The sequence below is a fragment of the Amblyomma maculatum genome, chromosome 3, assembly GCF_055883805.1.
Source record: "Amblyomma maculatum isolate TAMU_Amacu chromosome 3, ASM5588380v1, whole genome shotgun sequence".
Taxonomy (NCBI): Eukaryota; Metazoa; Arthropoda; class Arachnida; order Ixodida; family Ixodidae; genus Amblyomma; species Amblyomma maculatum.
The window spans coordinates 36,072,958-36,095,529 of record NC_139346.1 but is presented as its reverse complement, the minus strand read 5'-3'; the positions used below and the strand labels follow the sequence as shown (position 1 = coordinate 36,095,529).

Below are 22,572 nucleotides of genomic sequence, written 5' to 3'. Positions count from 1 at the left end.
CAGTCTCTAAATGCCTAACCACCAAGCAAAACCATTCCAAAACATACTGAGCAGGGCTTTCGCGAATCTTAATCAACTTTAGCGGAATCAATCACCGGTAAATTTTAATCGAAATACTTTTGCCTCAATTTTTGTTTCCATATCCTAAGATTCCGAAAGCTAGGTTATTATTTTTGTGGAATTATTTTTAGAGCCGTTTGGTACGCCCGCACGAGAAGTGGAGGTTTCCGAATATCGCTTGCTAGCGCTTTTCCACATTTCTGGATTTTTTTATCTCTGTATGCTGATTGCGATCTTGCCATCCTTCTGGATGGCGGGCCACGAGCCCTACGCCCACTCGCCACCATAGAGCAGGCCTAGGCGTACTCAGGGGGTTACCTCAAACTCGCAGACGTGTAGCTTCCAGATTCGACGGATGATTCCACAGAAACTGAGATTTACTCCGACGGCAGCTACAGGCCTGTCCGGTCGCGCCACAAGAAAAGGAAGCTGCGCAGAAAATCGAAAACGACGTGGTCGTAAAAAAAAAAGAATGCTGACAAGCAATGAACCTTTTTTGTTGCATTCGTACTAACAGCGACGACGGCTAATCTTGAGGTTCAGGAGGTCAGAATGCATCCTTGGCAGATTATCCTCACCGTGGATGTCAAACCCCGGGCTACAATAGACAAGCTGAAATAAACTGGTGTGGTACACAACATGCCAGTCCGTTCCTTTGTTGTTTATGGGGAAAAGACTACTGAAGATGTATTTACACATTTTGACCCTGAGATAGGTGACAGCAATCTCTCCGCACCGATAAATTCTTCGGTGCGAATTGTGGACGTTCATAGTTTCGGTCGATCGAAGTGTGTTAAATTAGTCTTTCAAACTGAATCCCTCTCATCCCAAGTTGAACTGGGATATGTGAGAAATTCAGTCTGTATGTTCAAAGTCCTGTTCAGTGCCGCAAATCAATAATATCATACAAGTGAGTGCCGTTTGGGGAAACAAGGTACAATGCCATCTTTGCCGCGGTGCACACCAGTATGACACATGCAAGACGGAGACTGTCAAAATCTCTAACTATTCGGGTGCGATGGCCGAAAAAGCGGCAGGAATTATTTATACCAAAGAAGATGAGAGACAATTCGGCTCATCAAGAAGAGGCTGCGTCTATTAGTTGCCGCAAACGCCGTTTCCGACGCCGACCAAGAAATCAGAAAGCAAGCCTGATCAGAATAATTACACCTTACAGTTAAGGCCAGCTCAGGTGCCACAGCAGCTTGAGCCTGAACCCGATAAGAAGATGCTGGCTCCTGTGTCACAGGCAAATGCAAAGCCTCAGTCAGAAACTGTTGTCTTATCGTCCTCTCCTGATGTTGAGTGGCCTGCTCTACCATCAAAGGCCATCGTCATGCCTCATCCTAGCTTGATTGCCACACGTGCTGACATTACCGACAACCCTGACAGCCAGCAGGTGAACGAAATGCTGGAACAGCTTGTTCATTCAATGCGGGTTCTGCTTTCTATCTTCAACACGAAAACAAACACGGATTGCTGTTCAGTGTTCGGACGCATTTGAGCCTCTCTTGACGGCACTGCAATAAGTCACATCGGCGCACTAGTGCACGTGCACTAATGCATTGGAATGCCCGAGGTCGGCGTGGTCGTCTCAGTGACTTCCGACAGCTGGTCCAGAAGTAACGCTTTCCTGTGATTGCCATCTATGAGCCCAACATACCGTCCGCAGCCTTCCACATTTCTGGATATGTTTTCCTATGGTCTCTAGAAACAGACGGAACAGTCAAAATGTTTGTGTGTATACGCCGAGACGTTGCACACCTCTGCCATACTCTACAGCTCCACAGCATAAATCACATTTGTTTGATATTACCCAAAAAAGAAGTGTCTTTTCTTTAATCGGCGCTTATATTCCCCCGAAAGATGGCTTGGACGAGTTATTTACCTTCAGCGAACCTGTGTCGCTCAGCTCCTCATATTATTGGGGGTTACTTTAAGGCTCACCACCCTCATTGGAGTTAGTGCCATAATGAGCAACTGGCTAAGAGACCTGGCAGACGTCATGCATAGGCAAGATCCCGGCAATATAAACTACGGCTCACCAAGGTTTATACGTTGAACAACCTACAGCGCTGCTCGCATCTGGCGTTTGTTTCCACAAGCCTCAATCGCTCTTTTTCATGGTGCAGTGATGTGAAAACACATGGCAGTGATCACATACCAACGTGGTTTGCACCTGCCACTTCGATCGTCTCGTGTGCGATACACAGGTTAACCCGCCTTTAGGGCATCTGTAGAATCTTCCTGCGTGGATCTCCAGTCACCATCTCCAACAGAGGGCCTGGTTACGTCCTCTTAGTGAGAACACTCGCTCTGTTTATGAGCCTCCATTAGTGTCTATTACCGACGTGGAATATGAGAGGCTACGCGCAATCCTTCAGCGGTTTGAAAGAAAGTACAGAAGTAGGAAATCTATATGCAATCTCACCCCTGCTCGCAGAGCTTAACGAGAAGTATTGCGTCACGTTGAGAGGTAAAAGACAGCGCTGGAGATTGTTCTGTTCACTGGATCCCCGTAAGCCCCTGTCGCGTATCTGGCATGCTGCAAAAAGTTTGCGCTCACCTACGCAAGAAAGGCACCCTTTCCGTGCCCTGACCCTTTGTCAACGCCGCAATGAATTTGACGTAGTAGATTTCTGTAAAATGGTTGCTGGCACAACGCAGACACAATTACTAATTTCAGAGGTTTTTACGCCACATTCGCCGAAAGACCAATACAACTTGCCCCTTTCAATGCCTTAATTAGACGCCGCTCTTGCCTCATGTCGGCGTTCATCTGCGTCTGGTCATGACGGGATTTTTCATTCAACTTTATCTACCCTAGGCAAGAATGGTTCGTACTGCGCAACATAATTACTCAAATGATATATGTATTTCTAGTACGGTCCAAGACCACCGGACGATTAGCCGCCTGGTTGCTATTTTGAAGCCTGGAAAGCCTCCTTTCGTGCTTACCTCACACCGGCCTGTTGCCCTAGCAAGCTGTGTTGGAAATGTTATGAACGACTGGCGCTGGCGAGACTTCCGTAGTTTCTAAGACCTAATATTCTTTATTCGAATATGATGACAGAATTTCATCGGGGACTCTCTTCCGTCGAAAGCGTCATCAACCGTGCGGCGACAGTAGAACACGAAAAGCGTCACCGTCGACTAGTAGCTGCTGTCTTTTTATTGTGAGATATAAAGGCAGCTACGACAACGTCCTCAATGATGCTATTCTTGATGGACTGGACGACGTGGAAGTTGGTGGCCGGCTGTACTTTTGGATTGTGAGCTATCTCAGTGGCCGCTTTGTTTACATGACTACGCCTGAAGGAGATACTACCCACCATCAGGTCAGTCGTGGAGTTCCACAGGGAGTAGTCTTCAGTCCAGTTTTATTTAACATTCCGCTTAATGGCCTAATGAATGAACTGCCAACCTACATCCACATCAGTGCATATGCTGAAGCCATCTGCATCTGGTCTTCTGGTTTAACGCGCCCACAACTACGTGCGAGATTGAAACGAGCTGTGTCATCGACATCGATGTACCTACGACGTGAAGGTTTCCTCTTAGCGACATAAAAGTGCGCAGGGATCCCATTTACGGGAAAATGTGTCCGCAGCTACTTGATTAATCTTCATGAAGTCGTAATACCGTACGTCTCTCGGCACAGATTCTTGGGAGTAATTATTGACCACCGACTATCTTGGTCGAAACATATTACTATGGTGAAGAAAAGGCTAATTCATTTTTGCCATGTACTTCGTTTCATAGCTGGCATCAAATGGGGTCCAACTGAGCGCTCCTTAATACGGCTTTACGAGACTGTTTGCATGTTACATCCGGTACAGTCTCCCAATACTCTATAATATGAGCATTTTCTGCTTGCGGTATTTATAGCGTGCAAGCGCAGATGCTGAAGATATGTCTTGGATTGCCAGATCCCCTTCTAACAAAGGCGCAATTTAAGGGCACATGATGGCCCAATATCGATATTTTTGTTACAAAACCACTTTGTATCTATTTACGAGCAATTACACGACCCCCGTTGCCATCCACTGATGAAGGCTCTGAATGATGGGCCGGACTGCAATTTTACAAGTGCACTCCGCTGCCATCAGTCGCAAGTACCAACAGGCTATACCTTACAATATCATCCCGACCAGTCATCAAGGATTATGGATACACCTTCGGTGCGCTTATGTGTTCCTGAGATAACAAAGAAATCCAAAGTGCCACTTTGTGTGTAGGCTAAAGCCCCTTACTCTGGTGCCCATATATTCAAAATATCATAAATATATTCATGCATACAGTGACAGACAGGTGTCAGCACCGGCATCATCTGCAGCCGTGGTGATGCCCACTCAAACAACAACCCTTCATTTACTTTGGGTAATAATTCTACGTCAACTGCTGGTGAGCTTGTAGCCCTTCGGGAATCTATTCGCTACATATGTTGGGAACCACCTCAAAAATGGTGTATATTCACATACTGAAAGACTGCATTGCAAATGTTAGAAACGTTCTTATGCCAAACCGCCTACCAGTCTCTGGCACTCAACGTCATGGATATCCTAATATTTGTCTGACTCCAAGGCCATAGCGTAATGTTTCAATGGATCTCTGCACGCTACGGGCTCGATCGAAAGGAGCAGCCCGATGCTGAAGAAATGAGCGCCCCCAGCAGTGGTCTCCAAACAGTTGCGCCTTTTTCAAGCCCGGATACCACGTGTCTTCTTACGAACTGTATGAACTCTTCGGCGGCTTACTGGGCCCAGTCAGATGCCCAGAACTGCGGTCTACGAAAACCCTACCGAACAACCGTCCTTTTATGCTCAGATTGAAATTCCGCACCATCAAGGATGCTCCCTCATAGACTTCGTTTAAATGTGGCTTTAACACGCAGGTACTCTCTTTTAATTGGACAGGTTGACTAACTGGAGTCTTTAACTTGTGCCATTACAGAGACTGTGGACCATATATATTGGTGTTCCCAGTGTATGCGCGCGTACGAAAAGTGCTAGCCGTTTCCTTGAAGCGTTTGAACGAGAGGCCTCTGTCGGAGGAGTTTCTGCAGGGCGCTTTGCAAGACAAGGGTAGAGTGTACACGAAATACGGGCTCCTTGCAGTTTTTATGCGACAGGAGACTTGATGACGCTTGTAACACAAGTTTCCGTGCCTGTATGTATTTTTGTCTTCCCCCACATCGCCACTCATCATTGTCCTCTTTCTTCTCCTCTTCCCTTCCCTAGTGCCGAACAGCAGGTCAGGTTTTAATCATTCCACCCAAACTATATGCCATTCCTATCAATAAACACATCAATCGCTTTATCTAAACCCAAAGTTTTGCTATGCATGAGAACATTAGAACATTCCCAAAAATCTGCTGATGATACTATCTTATATTTTTCCATAGTTTCCTCACAATTATTGTCAAGACGCACCCCAATTGTTTTATATTTCAGACACCGAACACAAAATATAGGAATAACACCTTGCCCCGCGCCTGAATGTTATACCACTGGCATCAGTACGTTAATAGCATCATCATCAGCCGGAATATACCCATTGTAAGGCGATGGCCTCTCATTGTCACAATCTGCCTCCCATATACGACATGTGCAGCGCCTATTGGGGCGCCACTGAAAGCCGCGTAGCGGCGGCCGTCGGAACCCGAGGCGGGCCTCATGCGGCAAGCGTGGCCGTGGTGCGCGCGTGCGATCTGCCGCTTGTGCACGTCTCGCGAGCACTTCCGCTGTGACAGTGTGCGCATTAAGGATCGCACTTTATAATAGTGGACATGTGTTCGATATCACGGCCGTCTGGAACTACATCGCCTCCATGTGCATCAAGCGTCTGCTGTATACGAGCGTCAACAAGGTTGCGTATACGAAGTGCAGGACATTTTGAGTGCCCCGCTTTTATAACAACGTCACGCTAATTCGTTCATTCCTTCACCTATGAACCAACGTTCTTTGTTTGCTTAATGGTACACGCTTGCTTCGTTTGCATGCAGTATATTGCTACAGTAAGATATAGGCAGCGTCGTCGAAACTGCGAACGGTTTCGTACCGGTGCAACCGCAGGAAAAGCCAGCGAGCTTGCAAACCAGCCTTCTCACCATCAACAAAATAGCGAATATTCGGTTGCTGTAGCAAGAGTTAAGTAAATAGCAAGTGCAGCGACATGTTATGTTTTCGTAATCTTGCCAGACAACACGAATTAGCACTGGCTCTTGCCATCAAAGTAATTACGTGAAAAGTTTCAAAACGCATATTGGCAACTATCTCTACAATAACCCGCTGCAGTGGATCAGGCTAGTGAGGAGGATCGAGTAACCGATCCGATGTCGACCGCGCCGCCCGTGTTTCGGTGGAGGCGAAACGCAAAATGCAGCCGTGTGCTGAGGGATGTCAATGCACGCTATAGATCGTCTGGCTAAGTGTTTCACAAATTTAATACGTATTGTATCTTTCCGACTAGCGGAGGCGACCACGTTTAAACAAGAAGTGTTCACGGAAGGTGCAATGACAAGCAGAAAACATAGTTATCATTCGGGCCTGCCACACGACAAATTTAATGCTATTTGATATTTGTTTGCTGCTACATGAGAACATATAATGACATTTGATGAAAATATAATGGCTTTTCATGATGAGGTATCGAATCAGTTTGAAGTACTCATTGCAATTCGATCAACGAGAAAATGTGTTATGTCGGCACCAGAGACTCGGTGAGAAGATACACCCAAAAAAAACTACAAAATTGCCACCGGCATTAAATACTACTGTGCTCCTATAATTTTGCAGCTAGTCATCTATGTGAACTCTGACAAATAGCATCGTAAAAAAAAAACTGGCACTCATCGCTGCCAGTAAACCCTTCGCCACTGCACTCAGCGCAAGCGGAACAGGTCGCTCCTGCTGCCGCGGTCCGTCGGCGTCGAGTCGCCGACACGACGGATTTCAGTCGCCATCTTCAAAATAGTATGCTCTGTTCATCTTAATAGTACGCTCTTAATTTGAAGAAGGAATTTGAAAAAGAAAATATCTTTACTGAGGATCGCTGTTATGAAACGAGATTTTGGAAGAAGTGATAACAGCAATACAAGCAAATTTCTGCTTTTAGCAGCTGCCGCCGGTGTGATGCAGCTCATCCGATTTCGTTCTCTAGCTGCGCTGCTGTGGCGTCGCTGAAGTTACACCTTTAGTTTCCTCTAAGACAATTTGTGAGACAATTGAACTGATAGTAAGTCAGTCTTAAGAACAGGAAATTTACTATTTCCAAAGCACTTCCAGCTACGGCTTTTAAACGAAACCGTTTAGGCGTTAAGGCCTAGCGACGACTAGGGCCTAGCACGGCCAGAACGCCGTCGTCGGCCCGTCTTCGCGGGCAGCGTCGTTGCGGTAAGCAGGCGGCATGCGTTGTGGCAAGCGCTACGAATTTGTCGTATACTTTCTTGATGAAACTAAGCTCAAGCATTCTTCGACGGGTTTTAATACGGCAAGCGAATGATCTGGCGAAAACGTACGGGAGTCAACGGGGCTGTATGCATGCGCCGTAGGGCGATACTCGAAGGTTCTATAAAAGCGCCGTCGGCAAGTGTACGTTGTTGAAACTCGTAAGCGTTTCGCAGTCGAGCGCAGCCGTGAGTACCTTCCGTACCCTTTCGTAAAGAAACGCCGCCGACACGGCCGCTAGATTTGTAATTGATCCTCCTAATCAAGTGGTTGGTGACAAGGTATGCTAGGCATGAATGTCAGTTTAAGGGCTCCTTTCGTTTACAGCGCCGTCATCTTCGCAACATATTGAAGGAACTTCAATATTTGCATATCAATCACAGTTACTATAACTTGGAAATGGCATTAGCTTTGGTCGTGTAGCAGCGCGTCGACATAATGACATTAACCTGAACAAATATCATTCGGTGCGATTGCTTGCTTTCTGCGTCGAACAGCCGCGATTCACGGCCGCCGTCGCTCTCGTGGAGCATCACTGGAAACTTACGCAAACGTGTTCCTGGCAAGGTTTTATGTGTGTTCGAAAAACCAACTACGCAGCAATTCTTCCCAGACATTGCAAAAGGTTGACAGCGACGTTATATCTGTTAAACCGCGACCAAAGACGAAGGCACGACGCGCGCGCATAGACGCTGACATATACAGCGTCTGACCGAGCCCGCCTACGCTTTGTGGCTTTAGCGATAAGCGGCGCTGTCGGCGTTTTGCGCATCGCGTATACAGCGGACGTTAAGGGATATCCTCGCTCCTCCGAGCATGCTTCGACATGATTCTTCGGGGCAGCGACCGGGCCGCGCGCGTCCTTGACAATGGGTCGCAGCCACGGTGTAACCGTGGTCGCAGCGTAGCCAGCTGAGAGTATAATAACGCAGACCGCAGCACGGCCGCGGAAGTGTCCTCTTGGTGGATGCAGTCTTGCGGGCGACTCTCGCGGCCGCTCGCTCTGGGAAAGTGTCTTGTTTTTTACCGAGCACGAGATCAACTCATCGTTTCTCCTCATCTCGTACGGCCGCCGCTACCGATCAACTCTGCGACTGCGAGGCCTCATCGAACAAGAATGCGTGAAATTTCTTTTGACACAAACTGTCGTTTAATTGAATACTGTTTTCGCCTTTGTTTCAACCTTCATCTGGCTTAGTATTTTACGCTGTTTTCTGTGTAACTTGCCCCTAGTTACTATATCTGGAATACTTGCCTTGTTATTTTTATAGTCTTCATTTATCGCAGTGTTGGTTCATTATCGGTTTTTCCTCTTATCAGTTACTGAGGGATTTTTTGTCACTATCGTGTCGGGCCGGTTTCTTTTGTGTGTGTTCAATTATTATGCAGTGTACTTTGGACTACTATTTATAAATTAGCAATTGTTTGTAAAATCAAGTGTCTTTCTCAAACTTATTTCTTAATCACACACTGACACGCGTACTTCATGGGTTGACCGGTCTAAGTTTTATCTTTGTTCTCAAGCCTCATAGAATTACGACGGGTAACCGTAAAGAGGATCCCGTGCATCTGTTCACCGAAAAGGCGGGCGTTTCTGGCTCTCATATTTCTTCAATGAACCCGGTGCTGTGCAAGCTGTATCCATTTGACCCATGTGAATATCTTAACCTCATTCACCCGCCTACTTTTCTACAGTCCCCTCAGCTACCCTTTCCTTCCCTTGAAATTCATTCGGCTACCTTTAGCGACCATCGGGTATCCTCTGTGCGCATTACATGTCTCGCCTTCCATTCCTTCCAGATTTTGACTAGAATTTTATTAATTCGAACTATTTCTCTGACCCACTAAGCACGGTTCCCATCTCTTTAAGTTGCGCCTAGAATTTTCTGTTCCATCAACTTTTGTGGTGTCCTAAACATAAGTAGACCTCTTTTTGTCAGCCTCCTCGTTTCAGACCCAAAGCGGTATTCTATTGTTCTACACTTTTCTAAAACGTAATTTCCAAAAACTCCTGAATTTTTCTCACTGTCCCAGAAAATGTAAGCACATTAAGCCACCGCGTTCAGTTCAGAGTTTCTGCCTTTAAAAGAAAGCGGCTTGCGTTTTGTGCATTTCAGGGTAAGAGAGTAAGACAGAAGAATAAAAAGGCAGGGAGGTTAAGGAGGTTAAATAAGTGATACCCAGGTGGTGGAACAAAGGGGGGAAAGGAAAGAAAGAGCGGCAAGGGAAGGAGTTTGTCACATGTTAAGAGATCTGCAATAAAATGGGGCAGCGGGAGCACACTTAAAGTCTACAGCTCAACTCCGAGTGTTTTAAAAACTTAAGAAGTGTCTTCACTGCTTTCTTTTCTGATGAAGGTGTCGTCTAAGGGCTCAGAAAATTACCTTCTGTAAGACGCCGATTGTACAAGTGTAGCAAAAAGGAAGGCACGCTGCCTCTCAAGCTGAGGGCAATCACAAAGAATGCGCTCCAGTCGTTTCATCACACCGGCAGTGCTGACACGTTGGAGAGCCTTCCATAGCTATGAGATCGGAATAGGCATTTCTAAAAGCCTTTCCTAGCCACAGGCGACACAACTTTGTTGCATCACAGCAGGGAAGGCCGAGCGGTACCTCCTGCAGTTGAAGTAACTGGTCAAACTGGTGCGAGCGGGATATCCAGCCTTCTGGCGTAGACCATGATCGTCTAGTCACGTTTCGGGCGTGCAGTCGAAGGTGCCGTGCTGCGTCATCTCTTGCCAGTTGTTACCTGGACAATTTTGGTTGTATCCTGAGCCGATCAGCAGCATCGTCAGCTAAGTCATTGCCAACAATTCCCCTATGGCCTGGTATCCATTGGAAGATGCTTTTCTGACCCTCTTCTATGCTTGATGGTGGAGATGTCATACTTCCGCTACAAGTTGCTCATTGTTGCCACGGCTTAAGACCAATTGAAGTCACTGTAGGGCAGCTTTGGAAACACAGAACAAACCCATTGCCGAGGTGTTTGTTCAGAGATATACTCTACAGCAGAACGAAGTGCGGCCAGTTCTGCTGAAGTAGAGATAGCCTTATGCGAAAAAAATGTGGTACATTTTGTCTGTCTCGCTGGAACAACGACGGCGCAGTCATAACTAGTAGGTGTCACCGAGCCATCTGTATAGACGTAAGTACAGTCTCAATAGTCATTGCATTATGTAGCAAGAACTGTATCAGTTGCTGAAGGACTGGGGTTGACAAATTCGATTTCTTCGGTATCCCCGGAGTAGCAAGGCGCGCACATGGGATCTGCAGATACCACAGTGGCGATGTACGTCGCGCTGCCGGAGTGCACTGTTTTGGGATGATTGGCTGCTGCATTGCTATGATCTTTGACAATGCAGAATGTGGTCTCCGCCGAGGCAACTGCGCAAGATGATGCTGTGGAACCCTTGAAATATGTCGTATGTGTATTCGCAAGGAGTCCAGGGCAATATTCATCGAAAACGGATGGTCTTTGGCGAGTGCAACATTTCCCAATGTTGATGACCACCGAGGAAGACCAGGCATGAGCGAAGGACCTGAACCTGGGTTGCCTGGAGGGCACGAAAATTAGTCATGCACGTGTTAGAAAGTACGAGTGTACTATACAGCAGGAATCCTAAATATAGTGCTTTGTACAACTTCAGGAATGGCCTAAATGACGAGCCCCATATTTTCAGCCAAGAAAACGGGGTAATTGAGTCATGGATGTTAGTTCTTTCAGTAGGGGGCTCTAATGCGGTCTATCAAACTAATGCTTGTAATGCGGGCTCTATGATATTGCGGTCTATCAAATTCCGTAAGAAAAGATGAGATTTGTAGTAAGAAATGATATGGCGATCAATCCAGAGCGGACATTGAGTCATAGAATTGCGTGTAACTGCCACTAGCGCTCACGTTTCTGGTGAAGCGCTGAGACCTTGCTTCTGAAGAAAAGACGAAGTTATTGTGGCTCCCCGTTGACGTTTTGCACGTACTTGGAGACGCATGACAGAGGAGGCCCGAAGGCAGGTGCCATCACCGTACTTTGATATCTGGGTGGTGGCAGGGAGGTTCTCTGGGAGCGCATTGAGGGGCAAATGAAACATTGTAATGCAGAGCATACCACCCTGGAGCATGCCACGGTGGGTATAATGCGCTGGAGTCGGGCCACATAATAATAATAATAATAATAATAATAATAATAATAATAATAATAATAATAATAATAATAATAATAATAATAATAATAATAATAATAATAATAATAATTAGTTCACAGGAAAGAGAAGGCGCAGTATCTATCATACTTGTTTCTCTGTACACTTGAACCGCTCCGTAAGAACGAAAGGTAGGAAAGAAAGTGTAAAGAGAGATAGGGGAGCCGTAGTGGACCGGAGTAATTCCGACCAGCTATGGACCTTTATCGTGCACTGACATCGCACAGCATCCGGACGCTTCTATTTATCTCCAATCGAAACGCAGCCGCTGGCGGTGGAAATCGAACCCAGGTACGCCGGCACAGTAGTCGGGCATCTTAACCACGGCACAACCGCAGCGAGGCAAGAGTCAGGTCACATGATATTGAATAAATAACGCTCTTCTGGAAAATAGCTCTCTATCCACGCAAACATCCCACCACCGATGCCCGCAGTTTCCAGCGTATCAGGGATGGCTTCATGGGATACTTTGTCGTAGGCAGCTTCATATCAACGAAGAGTGCCACAGACAGGCGTTCCATTCATATCTGTGGTTGAACCGTGACATGAGGTCAACGACGCTGTCAATAGAGGCGTGCCCCGGGTATAATTTGTGCTGTTCGATTTACCACTTTAGGTGCGTTAAAACTATTATTTCCATAACCTTTCCCACGCAACTGACCCCGGCTATATTGGCCTGTAGGATGTGAGCTCGAGCGGATATTGCCTTGCTTTTTAGTACGGGTATAAGCCGACTAGATTTAATTCCTGGGGAGCAGCACCGTCGAGCCAAGTGTGGTTATAGCGTTTGAAACGCTGAAGGCGAACGCCTGAAGTCGTTCGCGTTCAAAGCGAGTGTCTACATCTCGCAAGAGCAGAGCCGAGTTCCTAGCAAAAACAAACGACATCACCGATTCCCGTGAGGTAGGAGAAATACGCTGGGAACCCGAAGTACTCGTTGTAATTATTATTTCCTACAGAAGTCAGTTGCTATCTGAGTCTTCTTACGATCTTAATATATAGCCAAAGCACAGAATGGCTGGCTACTGTGGAGGCATACGAAGGCCGCGCACAGTCCGCTAGATGAGGGACATGGGCTTTCTGGAATACGAGTGCAGCCAGACGGACTTCCAGCGCTGGTCTGCCGGTCTATCTCTTCTTCGCAAGATTTTTTTCTGCATACGTCTAGCTGCTCTAAGGTCAGGTAAGTACTTGGTTCGTCGGTATCAGCTTTTTGCTCACCGCTGAAGAGTACGCAAGCGTTCTAGGTCGATATCAAAGTCACCGTCTACTTTAAATAATGATATGTTATTAGCAGCAACAGTCATACCATTTCCAATAGTCTCCTCTAACCTGCCAGTGTGGGCTTATTTGCAAGCCTCCTCCATATGCTTCGGAAATGAGTCGATGGCATGAGCATAGCTGGGGCGGATGCACCAAGTCCATTTATTTATAGGCACGATCGCATGCTGCAGCTCTTTCTTTGGTACTCTGATCCATTGGACGCGCTACTAGCCAATCAGGCTATAGGACCAAATAAGGTCTGTCAAGGTCTATGTAGCATGACGATAAAAGTTTCAATAAAGAAAGCAAATGTGGTCAATCCTATGGGTCTTCACATCAAAAACTTAGCTGGGGTTTAGCTTTAATTAAACCCTGTAGGTTGCGTAAGCAAAACCGACGTAGCTTCTCCTGTTCTTCTTCTGCAGCGCGGCGTGGCTACCGACCGTGTTTACCCGACGGCTTGAAGAGCCCGATCTGCCCCGACGCGGCGACGCGGCGACGGTCCTATCTGCGGTCGCTCTAAAAGTCAAACGTACCTAACGACCGTGTTTACGCGACGGGCTGAAACCAGGCGTAGTGTTACTTACGCAACAAAAACCAATGAACACACTCGTGCAAATACAGAGAAACTAGTGTCAGGTCTTGGCAACTGATATATAGGAAGAGCCGCGTAGCTAATCTGAACTGATATCATTTAGTGTACAGAGATCATTGCCGGAAGCAAATAATGTCAGATTCCTACTTTGCCGGTGATGGTCCATGAAAAGGAAAAAAGCAAGAAGAATAAGAATGGGATGGAGCGCATTTGGCAAGCACTCACAGATTATGACTAGCAGCTTGGCGGTATCGCTAAAGAGGAAAGTATATAACAGTTGCATCTTACCTGTACTCGCCTATGGGGCTGAAACGTGGAAGCTAACCAAGAGAGTTCTACTTAAGTTGAGGACAACCCAGAGGGCTATGGAACGAAATATGGTAGGGGTAACATTAGGAGATAGGACGCGTGCAGAGTGGGTCAGAGAAATAACTCAGGTTACCGACATACTAGTGGAGATTAAGAAGAAGAAATGGGTGTGGGCAGGACATGTAGTGCGAAGAGAGGATAACCGATGGTCGCTTAGGGTAACAAACTGGATTCCAAGGGAAGGAAAGCGTAGCTGGGGCGGCAGAAAGTTAGGTGGGCGGATGAGGTTAAGAAGTTCGCAGGTGTCAAGTGGATGCAGCTAGCACAGAACCGGGTTAAGTGGAGAAATATGGGAGAGGCCTTCGTCCTGCAGTGGGTATAGTCAGGCTGATGATGATGATGATGATGATGATGATGATGATGATGATGATGATGGCACTTCCCCATAATAAATGGTGGGCATTACAGTCGCCAGCAATAATCCGAGAAGCCCAGGTTGCTTCCACGATGGCCTTCAGCTTTTCGCATTTCAAATGAGAGGAGGAAGACACATAAGCTGCAATCAGTGTGAATACTATCGCTCTTGTCTTCACTGTAAAACATGCGTACTGATTTTTATTTTGAGGTGAGATTGAGCAGCAAACATACGTCATGTTAGTGCGGATGTCACCAAGACTTTGCTGCGCTCTCCACATGTAGGACTGAGAAAGGATACGTACCCGGAGAGTGTGATTGCATCACCTATTTCAGGACGTAGTTGGTGAAACTTACTCCCTCAAACTTTACATTCGTGACTTCAGGCCTTTTACATTCGACTGGATTAGCAGGACTCCTCTAACTTCCTCCCAAAACGTGGGAAGTTGGCCAAGCATTGTAATTTAAAGATCCTGAACTGCTAGACCGAGGGGGTCCAGCCCCACTAAGACGCTTCGAGCAGTTAGGATTTCCAGAGTCTGTAGCAGAGGTCGAACGATGTTCAGCACCGTCCTTGAGATCACAAGGAGTTGCAGATCTTGTTTCTGGAAGGCCGTCCGGAGTGGCGGATGTGCTGAATGATGGTATCTTGTGTCGAAGTGCCTCAGGATGGTGTAATGGTGGAAGAGCTGGCCAAGAATCTCACCCTGACGCCATCTCGTCTTCATTGTCCGTAGTGCGCGAATCTGTCACGATGGGGCATGGTGGAACCGGAAGAAAGTGAAGAGGAGGCGCCAGCAGCACGTTTTCGCTGCTATAATTTGCAGTGGCCTGTCGGAATTCCTCTTGCGTCGGGCACGTCTTCTGCGAATAATCTGCTTATCTGCTTCGCGGTGCGATGAATTGTCTCGAACAATTTGCTTGACTACGGCCTACTCATGTTTATTCGTGGACAACTCTAGGTGAGGCGTCATGGACATCATTGCAATTTTAACACGGAAAAACCTGTGCAGTACATGACTCAGCGTCTTTATGTTCGGCACACCTGGAGCACACACTCGCTTTGCTGCAGGCTCCGCTAACGTGGCCCAGTTTCATACATGTCTGAAATTGTAGGGGCTTTGGTATGAATGGCCGCACAGCGTGACGAAAGTGACTTATATTCACATGTGACGGCAGGCTGTCACGTTTGAATATTGTCACCGTCAAAAAGCCACAGCAGCCAAAGTAGGGTTAAAGAGCGAACGTACATGGCCAAGACAGCCGGGAACGCGAGAGAGGAAGCCGAAGAACGCCGGTGTGACTAGCATGGCTAAGGCCAGCTAGAACGTCCGGTAATGTAGTCCAGACACATGAAGCACCCACAAGATTGATTAGGAAGGCGGCATTGCTCCCCCTCTTTAAAAGGCGCCGGCCTCGGCGCCAATTGTTGGCGATCCGAGCAACAAGGAACACTGGTAGTTATGGGTAGCTGGGGAAGCAGACCGCCCTCTCAGACGGATTGGGCACTACACAAAAACTTGTTTTCCGGGCTCGTAAGTAGCATTTCTTTGGCGTACATTATACTGGTAAGCATCTTTTTCTTCCTCGCGCCGCATACGCTGTCGAGTAAGTTTACGAGTGGCCTCAGCATGCAGAACGAATTCATCAGCACCCATGGCGGTGGTTCAGGAAGCAGCGTTGCTTCCAGCATAGTCATGGCTTCGCGGCCTTGGACTAAACGAAACGAAGTGCGTCGTTTCTTGCGACGCAGTATCATATGCGAAGGTTATATAGGGAAGTATTGCGTCCCAGTTCCGTTGGTCCTCGTCGACCTACATGAAATCGTGTCGGTGATTATCGTATTGAGCTGTTCGGTCAGTTCATTTGTTTGCGGGTGATAGGTGGTTGATCTCCGGTGACTTGTGCCACTGAGTCGCATAACCTCCCGTGTACGCGCCGAGGTGAGAGCCATTCCCCTGTAAGATATAACGACTGCGGGTGCACCGTGACGAAACACAATTCTCTGCATAAAAATGGTAGCAATTTAAGCAGCGGTTCCACGGGGAAGAGCTTTCGTTTCACAGTATTGGATGAGATAGTTGATGGCGACCACAATGTACCGGTTACCGAGCGAGGACTCCGGAAACAGGCCGAGTAAATACATGCCAACATTAGTCCGGCAGGCTTAGGCGGTGGCGTGTTTCGACGTTGGCACTCCCGACAAGTTTTCACATAGCGCTAGACCCTTGCAGTTATCTTAAGCCAATAATACTTTTGGCGTATACGGGCCAACGTTCGTGGAAAACCCAGGTGACCAGAAGAAGGGTCGTTGCAGGATGCCTGCAGGACTTTGTCGCGAAAAGCCTTAGGTACGACGAGAAGATAAACAGCTTCCGTTGGCCCGTAGCTCTTCTTGTACAAGATGGCGTCTCGTAAACAGACCGATGACAATCCGCGCGAGAATATTCGGGGCGGAGTTGGATTAATTTCTTCTAGATACTGAATGAGAGGCCGTAGTTCAAAGGTCGTCTCGTTGTTGTTGAGCGAAAGTGTGCGTGCAGATAGCGCCAAGAAAAATTATCGTCTTTGAACTCACTGCTGTTATGCAGAAGCGCGCGGGACAAACAGTCTGCATTACTGTGCTTGTTGCCTGATATATAGGTCACAACAAATTCTTAAATTCAAAGGCTCCAGCGTGCTGTACGCCCTCAGGGATATTTGAGGCTCGCCACCCAACAGAGCGAGTGGTGATCCGTCACGACTGAGAAAGGCTAGCCATGCAAGTAGGGGCGACATTTTGTCCCTGCCCACAAAATAGCTAGACACTCTTTTTCGGTAGTGAAGTAGTTCGCCTCGAGCCGGGATAAGGTGCGGCTTGCGTATGCGAATACGCGTTCAAAACCATCCTGCCATTGTACAAGGACCGCTCCAAGGCCGTCGTTACTTACGTCTGTGTGCAGTTCTGTGCCTGCTTGATTGTCGAAGTGACCAAGTATAAGCGCACTTTGTAGATGAATTCATGGTTTCTCAAAGGACGGTTGCTGCTCTTGGCTCCAGCAGAATGGTTTGTTCTTTTTTGTGAGGCGAGTTAGGAGTCCAGCTATCCGCGAAAAGTTCTTCACAAATCACCGATAGGCACAAAGACCAAGAAAACGACGCACACTTCGCTTGTCACTTGGGATGGGGAAAGCAGCGACGGCGGCCGTCTTGTCGGTGTCTGGGTTAACGCCCTTTGCACTCACATTGTGGCCGAGACACTCCAGCTCTTGGAAAGCGAAATGCCACTTTTCTGGCTTCAGGGACAGACCGGCTGAACAAATGGCCTCGAAAACGGCGCTCTGGTGCTTTAGGTGTTCCTCGAAAGTGTCGGAGAAAATAACAACATCATCCAGGTACACCAGGCAGAATTGCCATTTCAGGTCAGAAAGCACAGTGTCTATCTCCGCTGCAAGGTTGCAGGAGCCGAGCATAGGCCGAAAGGGAGCACCCTGAATTCGTACAAACTGTCCGGGGTAATAAAAGCGTCTTCTCCCGGTCTCCATCTTCCACCTCTATCTGCTAATAACCACTGCGTAAATCAAGCCATGAGAAGTAGTTGGCGTGCCGCAGACGGTCTAGGGAGTTATTAATGCGCGGTAGCGGATAAACGTCTTTTTTGGTAACTTTGTTTAAACGCCATTAATCAACGCAGAACCGTAAGGTCCCATCTTTCTTTGCCAATAAGAGAACAGGTGACGCCCATGGGCTCGTCGACCGCTCACTCACGTCGTCCTGGAGCATTTCCTGAACTTGTCGGCAAATTCCATCGCGCTCCTTTGGAGAGACCCGATAAGACGACTGGCATAATGGTCTCTGATTTTCGTCCTATACTTCGATGCTTTGTGAGCGGTGTCTGTCTAACCTTTAAGGGCGTTGCGAAACAGACCCGGAAAGAGTCGATCTCTAGGCAGCGTTTTTGATTAGGCAGGAGGTCTGAGTCGACGTCAGTTTTAAATGAAGTAGTCGACTTTTTTAACGGGTTCGTGATTTCGTACAACGGTTTGTGATTTCGGACGGATGCGAGAGTTGGACTGTGAAGAAGGCTGACCGCCGAAGACGGAGAGTCTTCAGAGTCTCTTCAGAGTTCCTTGAGCTGCCAGAAGATCAACACAGTCGATATTGCCGACCATAAACCCTGACTGCTCATTGCAGGGTCAAATTCTAAAGTTAAAGCTCAGCTACTTTGGTCATCTGATGAGAACAGAGGAGTCGCTGGAGAAAGATTTGATGTGAAATGTTGACGGTCACCGGAGAACGGGTAGGCAGCGAGCGTGATGGTTAGGTGGCATCCTCGAGGCGTTGCAGATGAAGTTATGTGTGGTTAGATAGGTAGTGAGAGACCGGAAAGCGTGGCGTGATATAGTCTATAGGGTCACGAAGAGTCGGACATGACTGAAATACTGAACTGAACTGACTAAAATGTCCAATACAAATGGCATACGTCACTCTCGTAAAAGCATCTGCAAGATTATCTGTATCAAGCAAACATTTCAGGCAAATTGAGGCTGGAGATATCGTAACCAAGAAATGCATTTGTCTTTCCTAAATCCTAATGGCCATGGACAGGGCGTGTAGTGCGAAGAGATGATAACGCACGGTCGTGAAGGTAAAATTCGATTCCAAAGAAAGGAAAGCGTGTCAGGGGGAGGCGGGAGGTTAGGTGGGTGGATGAGGTTAAGAAGATGGAAGCGGTCAAGTAGATATAGCTGGCACAGGACCGATCTAGTTGGAGTAATATGGGAGAGGTCTTTGCCCTGCTTTGGCCATACACCGGCTCATGCTGATCATGATGAAATATATATATATATATATATATATATATATATATATATATATATATATATATATATATATATATATATTCGTAAATCAGTCTACAAGTCTTTCTGAGATCCTGCGGTCCCGTATTCTAGCTGAAACTCTTTGAAGAGTAGTAATGAGTGATCACGTACTTGGCTTTATTGGGAGAAGGTCATGAGAGCGTCATTGCGGACCATGCTCCAGCTGCACAATGCCTTAATCATGGGATTCCGCTGGTACAGATTACCTTCACTCGGAATTATCAATAAAACCAACCTAAGTATTCTACATAGCTTTCAAGTTTAAGCTCTGTGAACCTGCCTGGGATTACCGAAATGTGACTCTACAGCTGCTACAGTATGAATTGCCCAGGAACACCCCATCGCTACCTACCTAACAGTTGATGTCCCCGAGGGCATATTTCCGACACAACTCTCGGGTTCCCTCTCATAATTTGGCCAGTTTTCCTATTGCCAAGCCACGTACACCGTTTACAGATACCGTTGGTGCACATCGAGCTATTGTGCCGTCCCAGTTTACACCCGCCTCTAGACCATTATCTCCACTATAGAGCCTGCATAAACCACACGTGATTCTTTCAATACCCGGAATCAGGAAGAATGTCGAGCTATCGCCCACAGAACTAAAGCGGGTGACTCTCGAATACTTCCATGAGCAGAATGGAAACCGCTAGCACGTCTGCACCGAGGCTCAGTGAATGTCGTGAGTTCTTCGGGCTCCATGGTCCTCCTCGACAGGACTACAGAAATCAAAGTTCTTCGACAGCCGCAGAGCTAACTGCTCTTCGTGCAGCAATTAGGCATATAAGTCCGCAGAGCCCCCAGCAGTGGTCTATTTTCACAGATTCGAAAGCAGCCCTAGCCGTGGAGCCCATGACTAAGTTGTGGCGGAAATACGCAAACTGCATACATATGCCATCAATAAAGGACACGACATCATCTATCAATGGCATTCAGGACACAGCGACATAGCGGGAAATCTCCGTGCGGACGAGGTTGCGTGAACCGCCCACCAAGAGGGCGATTGTGTGTTGATCCCCTTTTCCAGGGCAGACGCAGCGGGCACGCTTCCCGTAATTGTGCGGGAGCACACGCTCGCTTTGCAGAATTCTGGCCAATTCGCGAACTCCCGTTTAAAATCCCTGGACCCTGACCAGAAGCTCCGGCTTCCACCTGGCCTACATCGACGTGAATAAACTTTGCTGTGCCGCCTGTGGGTTGGTGTAGCGTTCACAAACTCTTATTCGTTTGTAATAGGTATGACAAATAGCCCTGCATGTGCAACCTGCGGGTGTGACGAGACTATAGGCAAAACTTTTGCGAGTGCCCCACATACAGCGCGGAAAACCAGTATCTCTGCCGTGCGCTGGAGCGTCTAGATGGACGCCCACTGACTGAAATAAAAAATCTAGGACCCTAGCCGCGACGACGGTGAAGGCCTCCCATGCACTGCTCCTCATTAAAACCACGGGCCTGATCGATAGGCTGTGATTTTGCTGTGATGTGACATAATATGACTGTGACGTGATGTGACGTGATATGGGTGTGATGTGACTATCCTGACTTCACCCATCGCTCTGTTACCCATCACTTTTATATCCACTCACTCCCTTACCCCAATGCAAGGTAGCAAACCGGTTTGTTTTATCAGTTAACCTCCCTGCCTTTCCTCTTGCTCATCTTCCGCCTTGAAGAGTAACGCTTTGAAACATGTGTCCGAATTCATACTTTTAGGCATTCTTTGTTCACGTCTTTTGAGTTGGTCAAAGCACTTTCTCACAATATGTAACATTACGATCAAGTGCCTAGTTTGCGTGATATGTGCCTTTTAGTTGCCCCTTCAAAATCTAAATTGACAACATACATAACTGATTTCATCAATAAAATAAAGTTCAAAGGAAACCTGGGCCATTTGTTTGTCAACAGTATGACCTAAATAATTTACCATCATCGGCGCTATATACCCAAAGATTTCCAACGTTCTGTCCGCGTGGCGAAATTGACCGCTTAAAGTAATTTCACAATAAACTTCATTAAATCTGCTTTGCGTCATTGACTGAACACCTGCAGTGTTCTAAAGTTTGATGTACACGGAGCATCATCCTTAAATGTATCACCTCTTTACTCATGCTAATAATTGCTCAAATTGGGTGTCTTTCCTCGTTTCATTGGGCGCTGAAATTTTTTACGATGTGATGCACGGTTGTTACATGAAGAATATTTTCAACACTATTGGAAATACCTCATTATGCTGTTTCCGTCTCAAGTTGTTAGGTTTTCGTTTCTGACTGTTGCCAGTAGACCTCGTTTTTACATTATTGCCATACTTCAGAATTCCGGGGTTGATTCGTTATACTGCATGGTTTTGCTGTTGACACTTGATTATGGTGTACATTGTTTCTTTCTCCTGTAATAGCCACGACGGGGCTGCAGTTTATGCACATGAAAAACTTCTGCAGAGTCACATAATACCGCCTACGTTCATGAAGGTGAAAGCTCACTCACGCAATGCACTGCGCGCGATGCCCGATTCCCACGCTTCCTGCGGAGCGCACCCTCACGCAACCGGTAATGCGATTTCCTCTCTCCTCTGTCTCATTTTCTTACTGCGCCTTATCCGCTCCTCCTATAACAACTCCCTGTTAAAGGATCTCTATTGTGCATGCCGTCCTCCCACTCTCGCCACAATGGACTGTTCCTATGACAACCAGCGATGCATGATTGGAATTTTTTGCATCTTGATGCAGACGCTTCCTCTCTACGCCATGACGAAACCAAGTATGGCTCTGGTCTTAAATAAACAGAGCCTTTAAACTATAGGCCAAACAGAGTTCCCGGCATACAGTGGTGGCAACCGATTTTGCGCGTTCATATAAGGAAATACTTAGGGGGAGGTTTACAGAAACTTTCGGTTTCAACTGACCTTGTTCAAGGCATGCGTAATCTCTCTAAAGCACTCCTCGTTTGGTCTAAATCAACAGGTCGCGGATGCTCCCTGTGGCGCAGACGTGGAACACTGAATGAGCCCAACGACTGCTGCGAGTTCATCTATGACGAAAACTGTGGATCGTCGCCAAAGTACCAGGTGTACGATTCGGGCACGTGTGGCTTCTAACCAAAGCATGAGCAGTGCGTATACAGCAACGCTGCTGAAATGAGTGCTTCATTGGCCATCGAGAACAGAAAACTGTGCGAGCGAGTGTGGGTTCATAAAGAAGCTCGAATCAAAAGACAAGGAAAAAAAACGTGCAACATGGGTGTTGGCCACCCTTGCTTGTGGATATGGTCCATTATACAATGTAAAGTGTTTATAAATATTTTTGAGAGCAGCATTGTATCGAATAAAGCTATTAATTTTGCTGAAGTACCCTACTTCTTTGTATTCCTCTCAGTTACCTGTATGGCCATATATGTAGCCTAAGCAAAGCGTGGTAGCTGGTCTGA

The 22,572-nt window shown here is 47.1% G+C and overlaps 1 protein-coding gene across 1 annotated transcript in view; it reads left to right on the top strand.

Annotated features, from left to right (window-relative positions):
- Positions 1-22,243, top strand: part of LOC146194517 (uncharacterized) — a 55,605-nt gene extending 33,362 nt beyond the window's left edge. Inside the window, exon 5 of the mRNA XM_084596577.1 lies at positions 22,110-22,243. Within this exon, the coding sequence (XP_084452703.1) occupies positions 22,110-22,243 (134 nt within the window). The remainder of the gene's footprint in view (positions 1-22,109) is intronic.
- Positions 22,244-22,572: the final 329 nt, after the last annotated feature.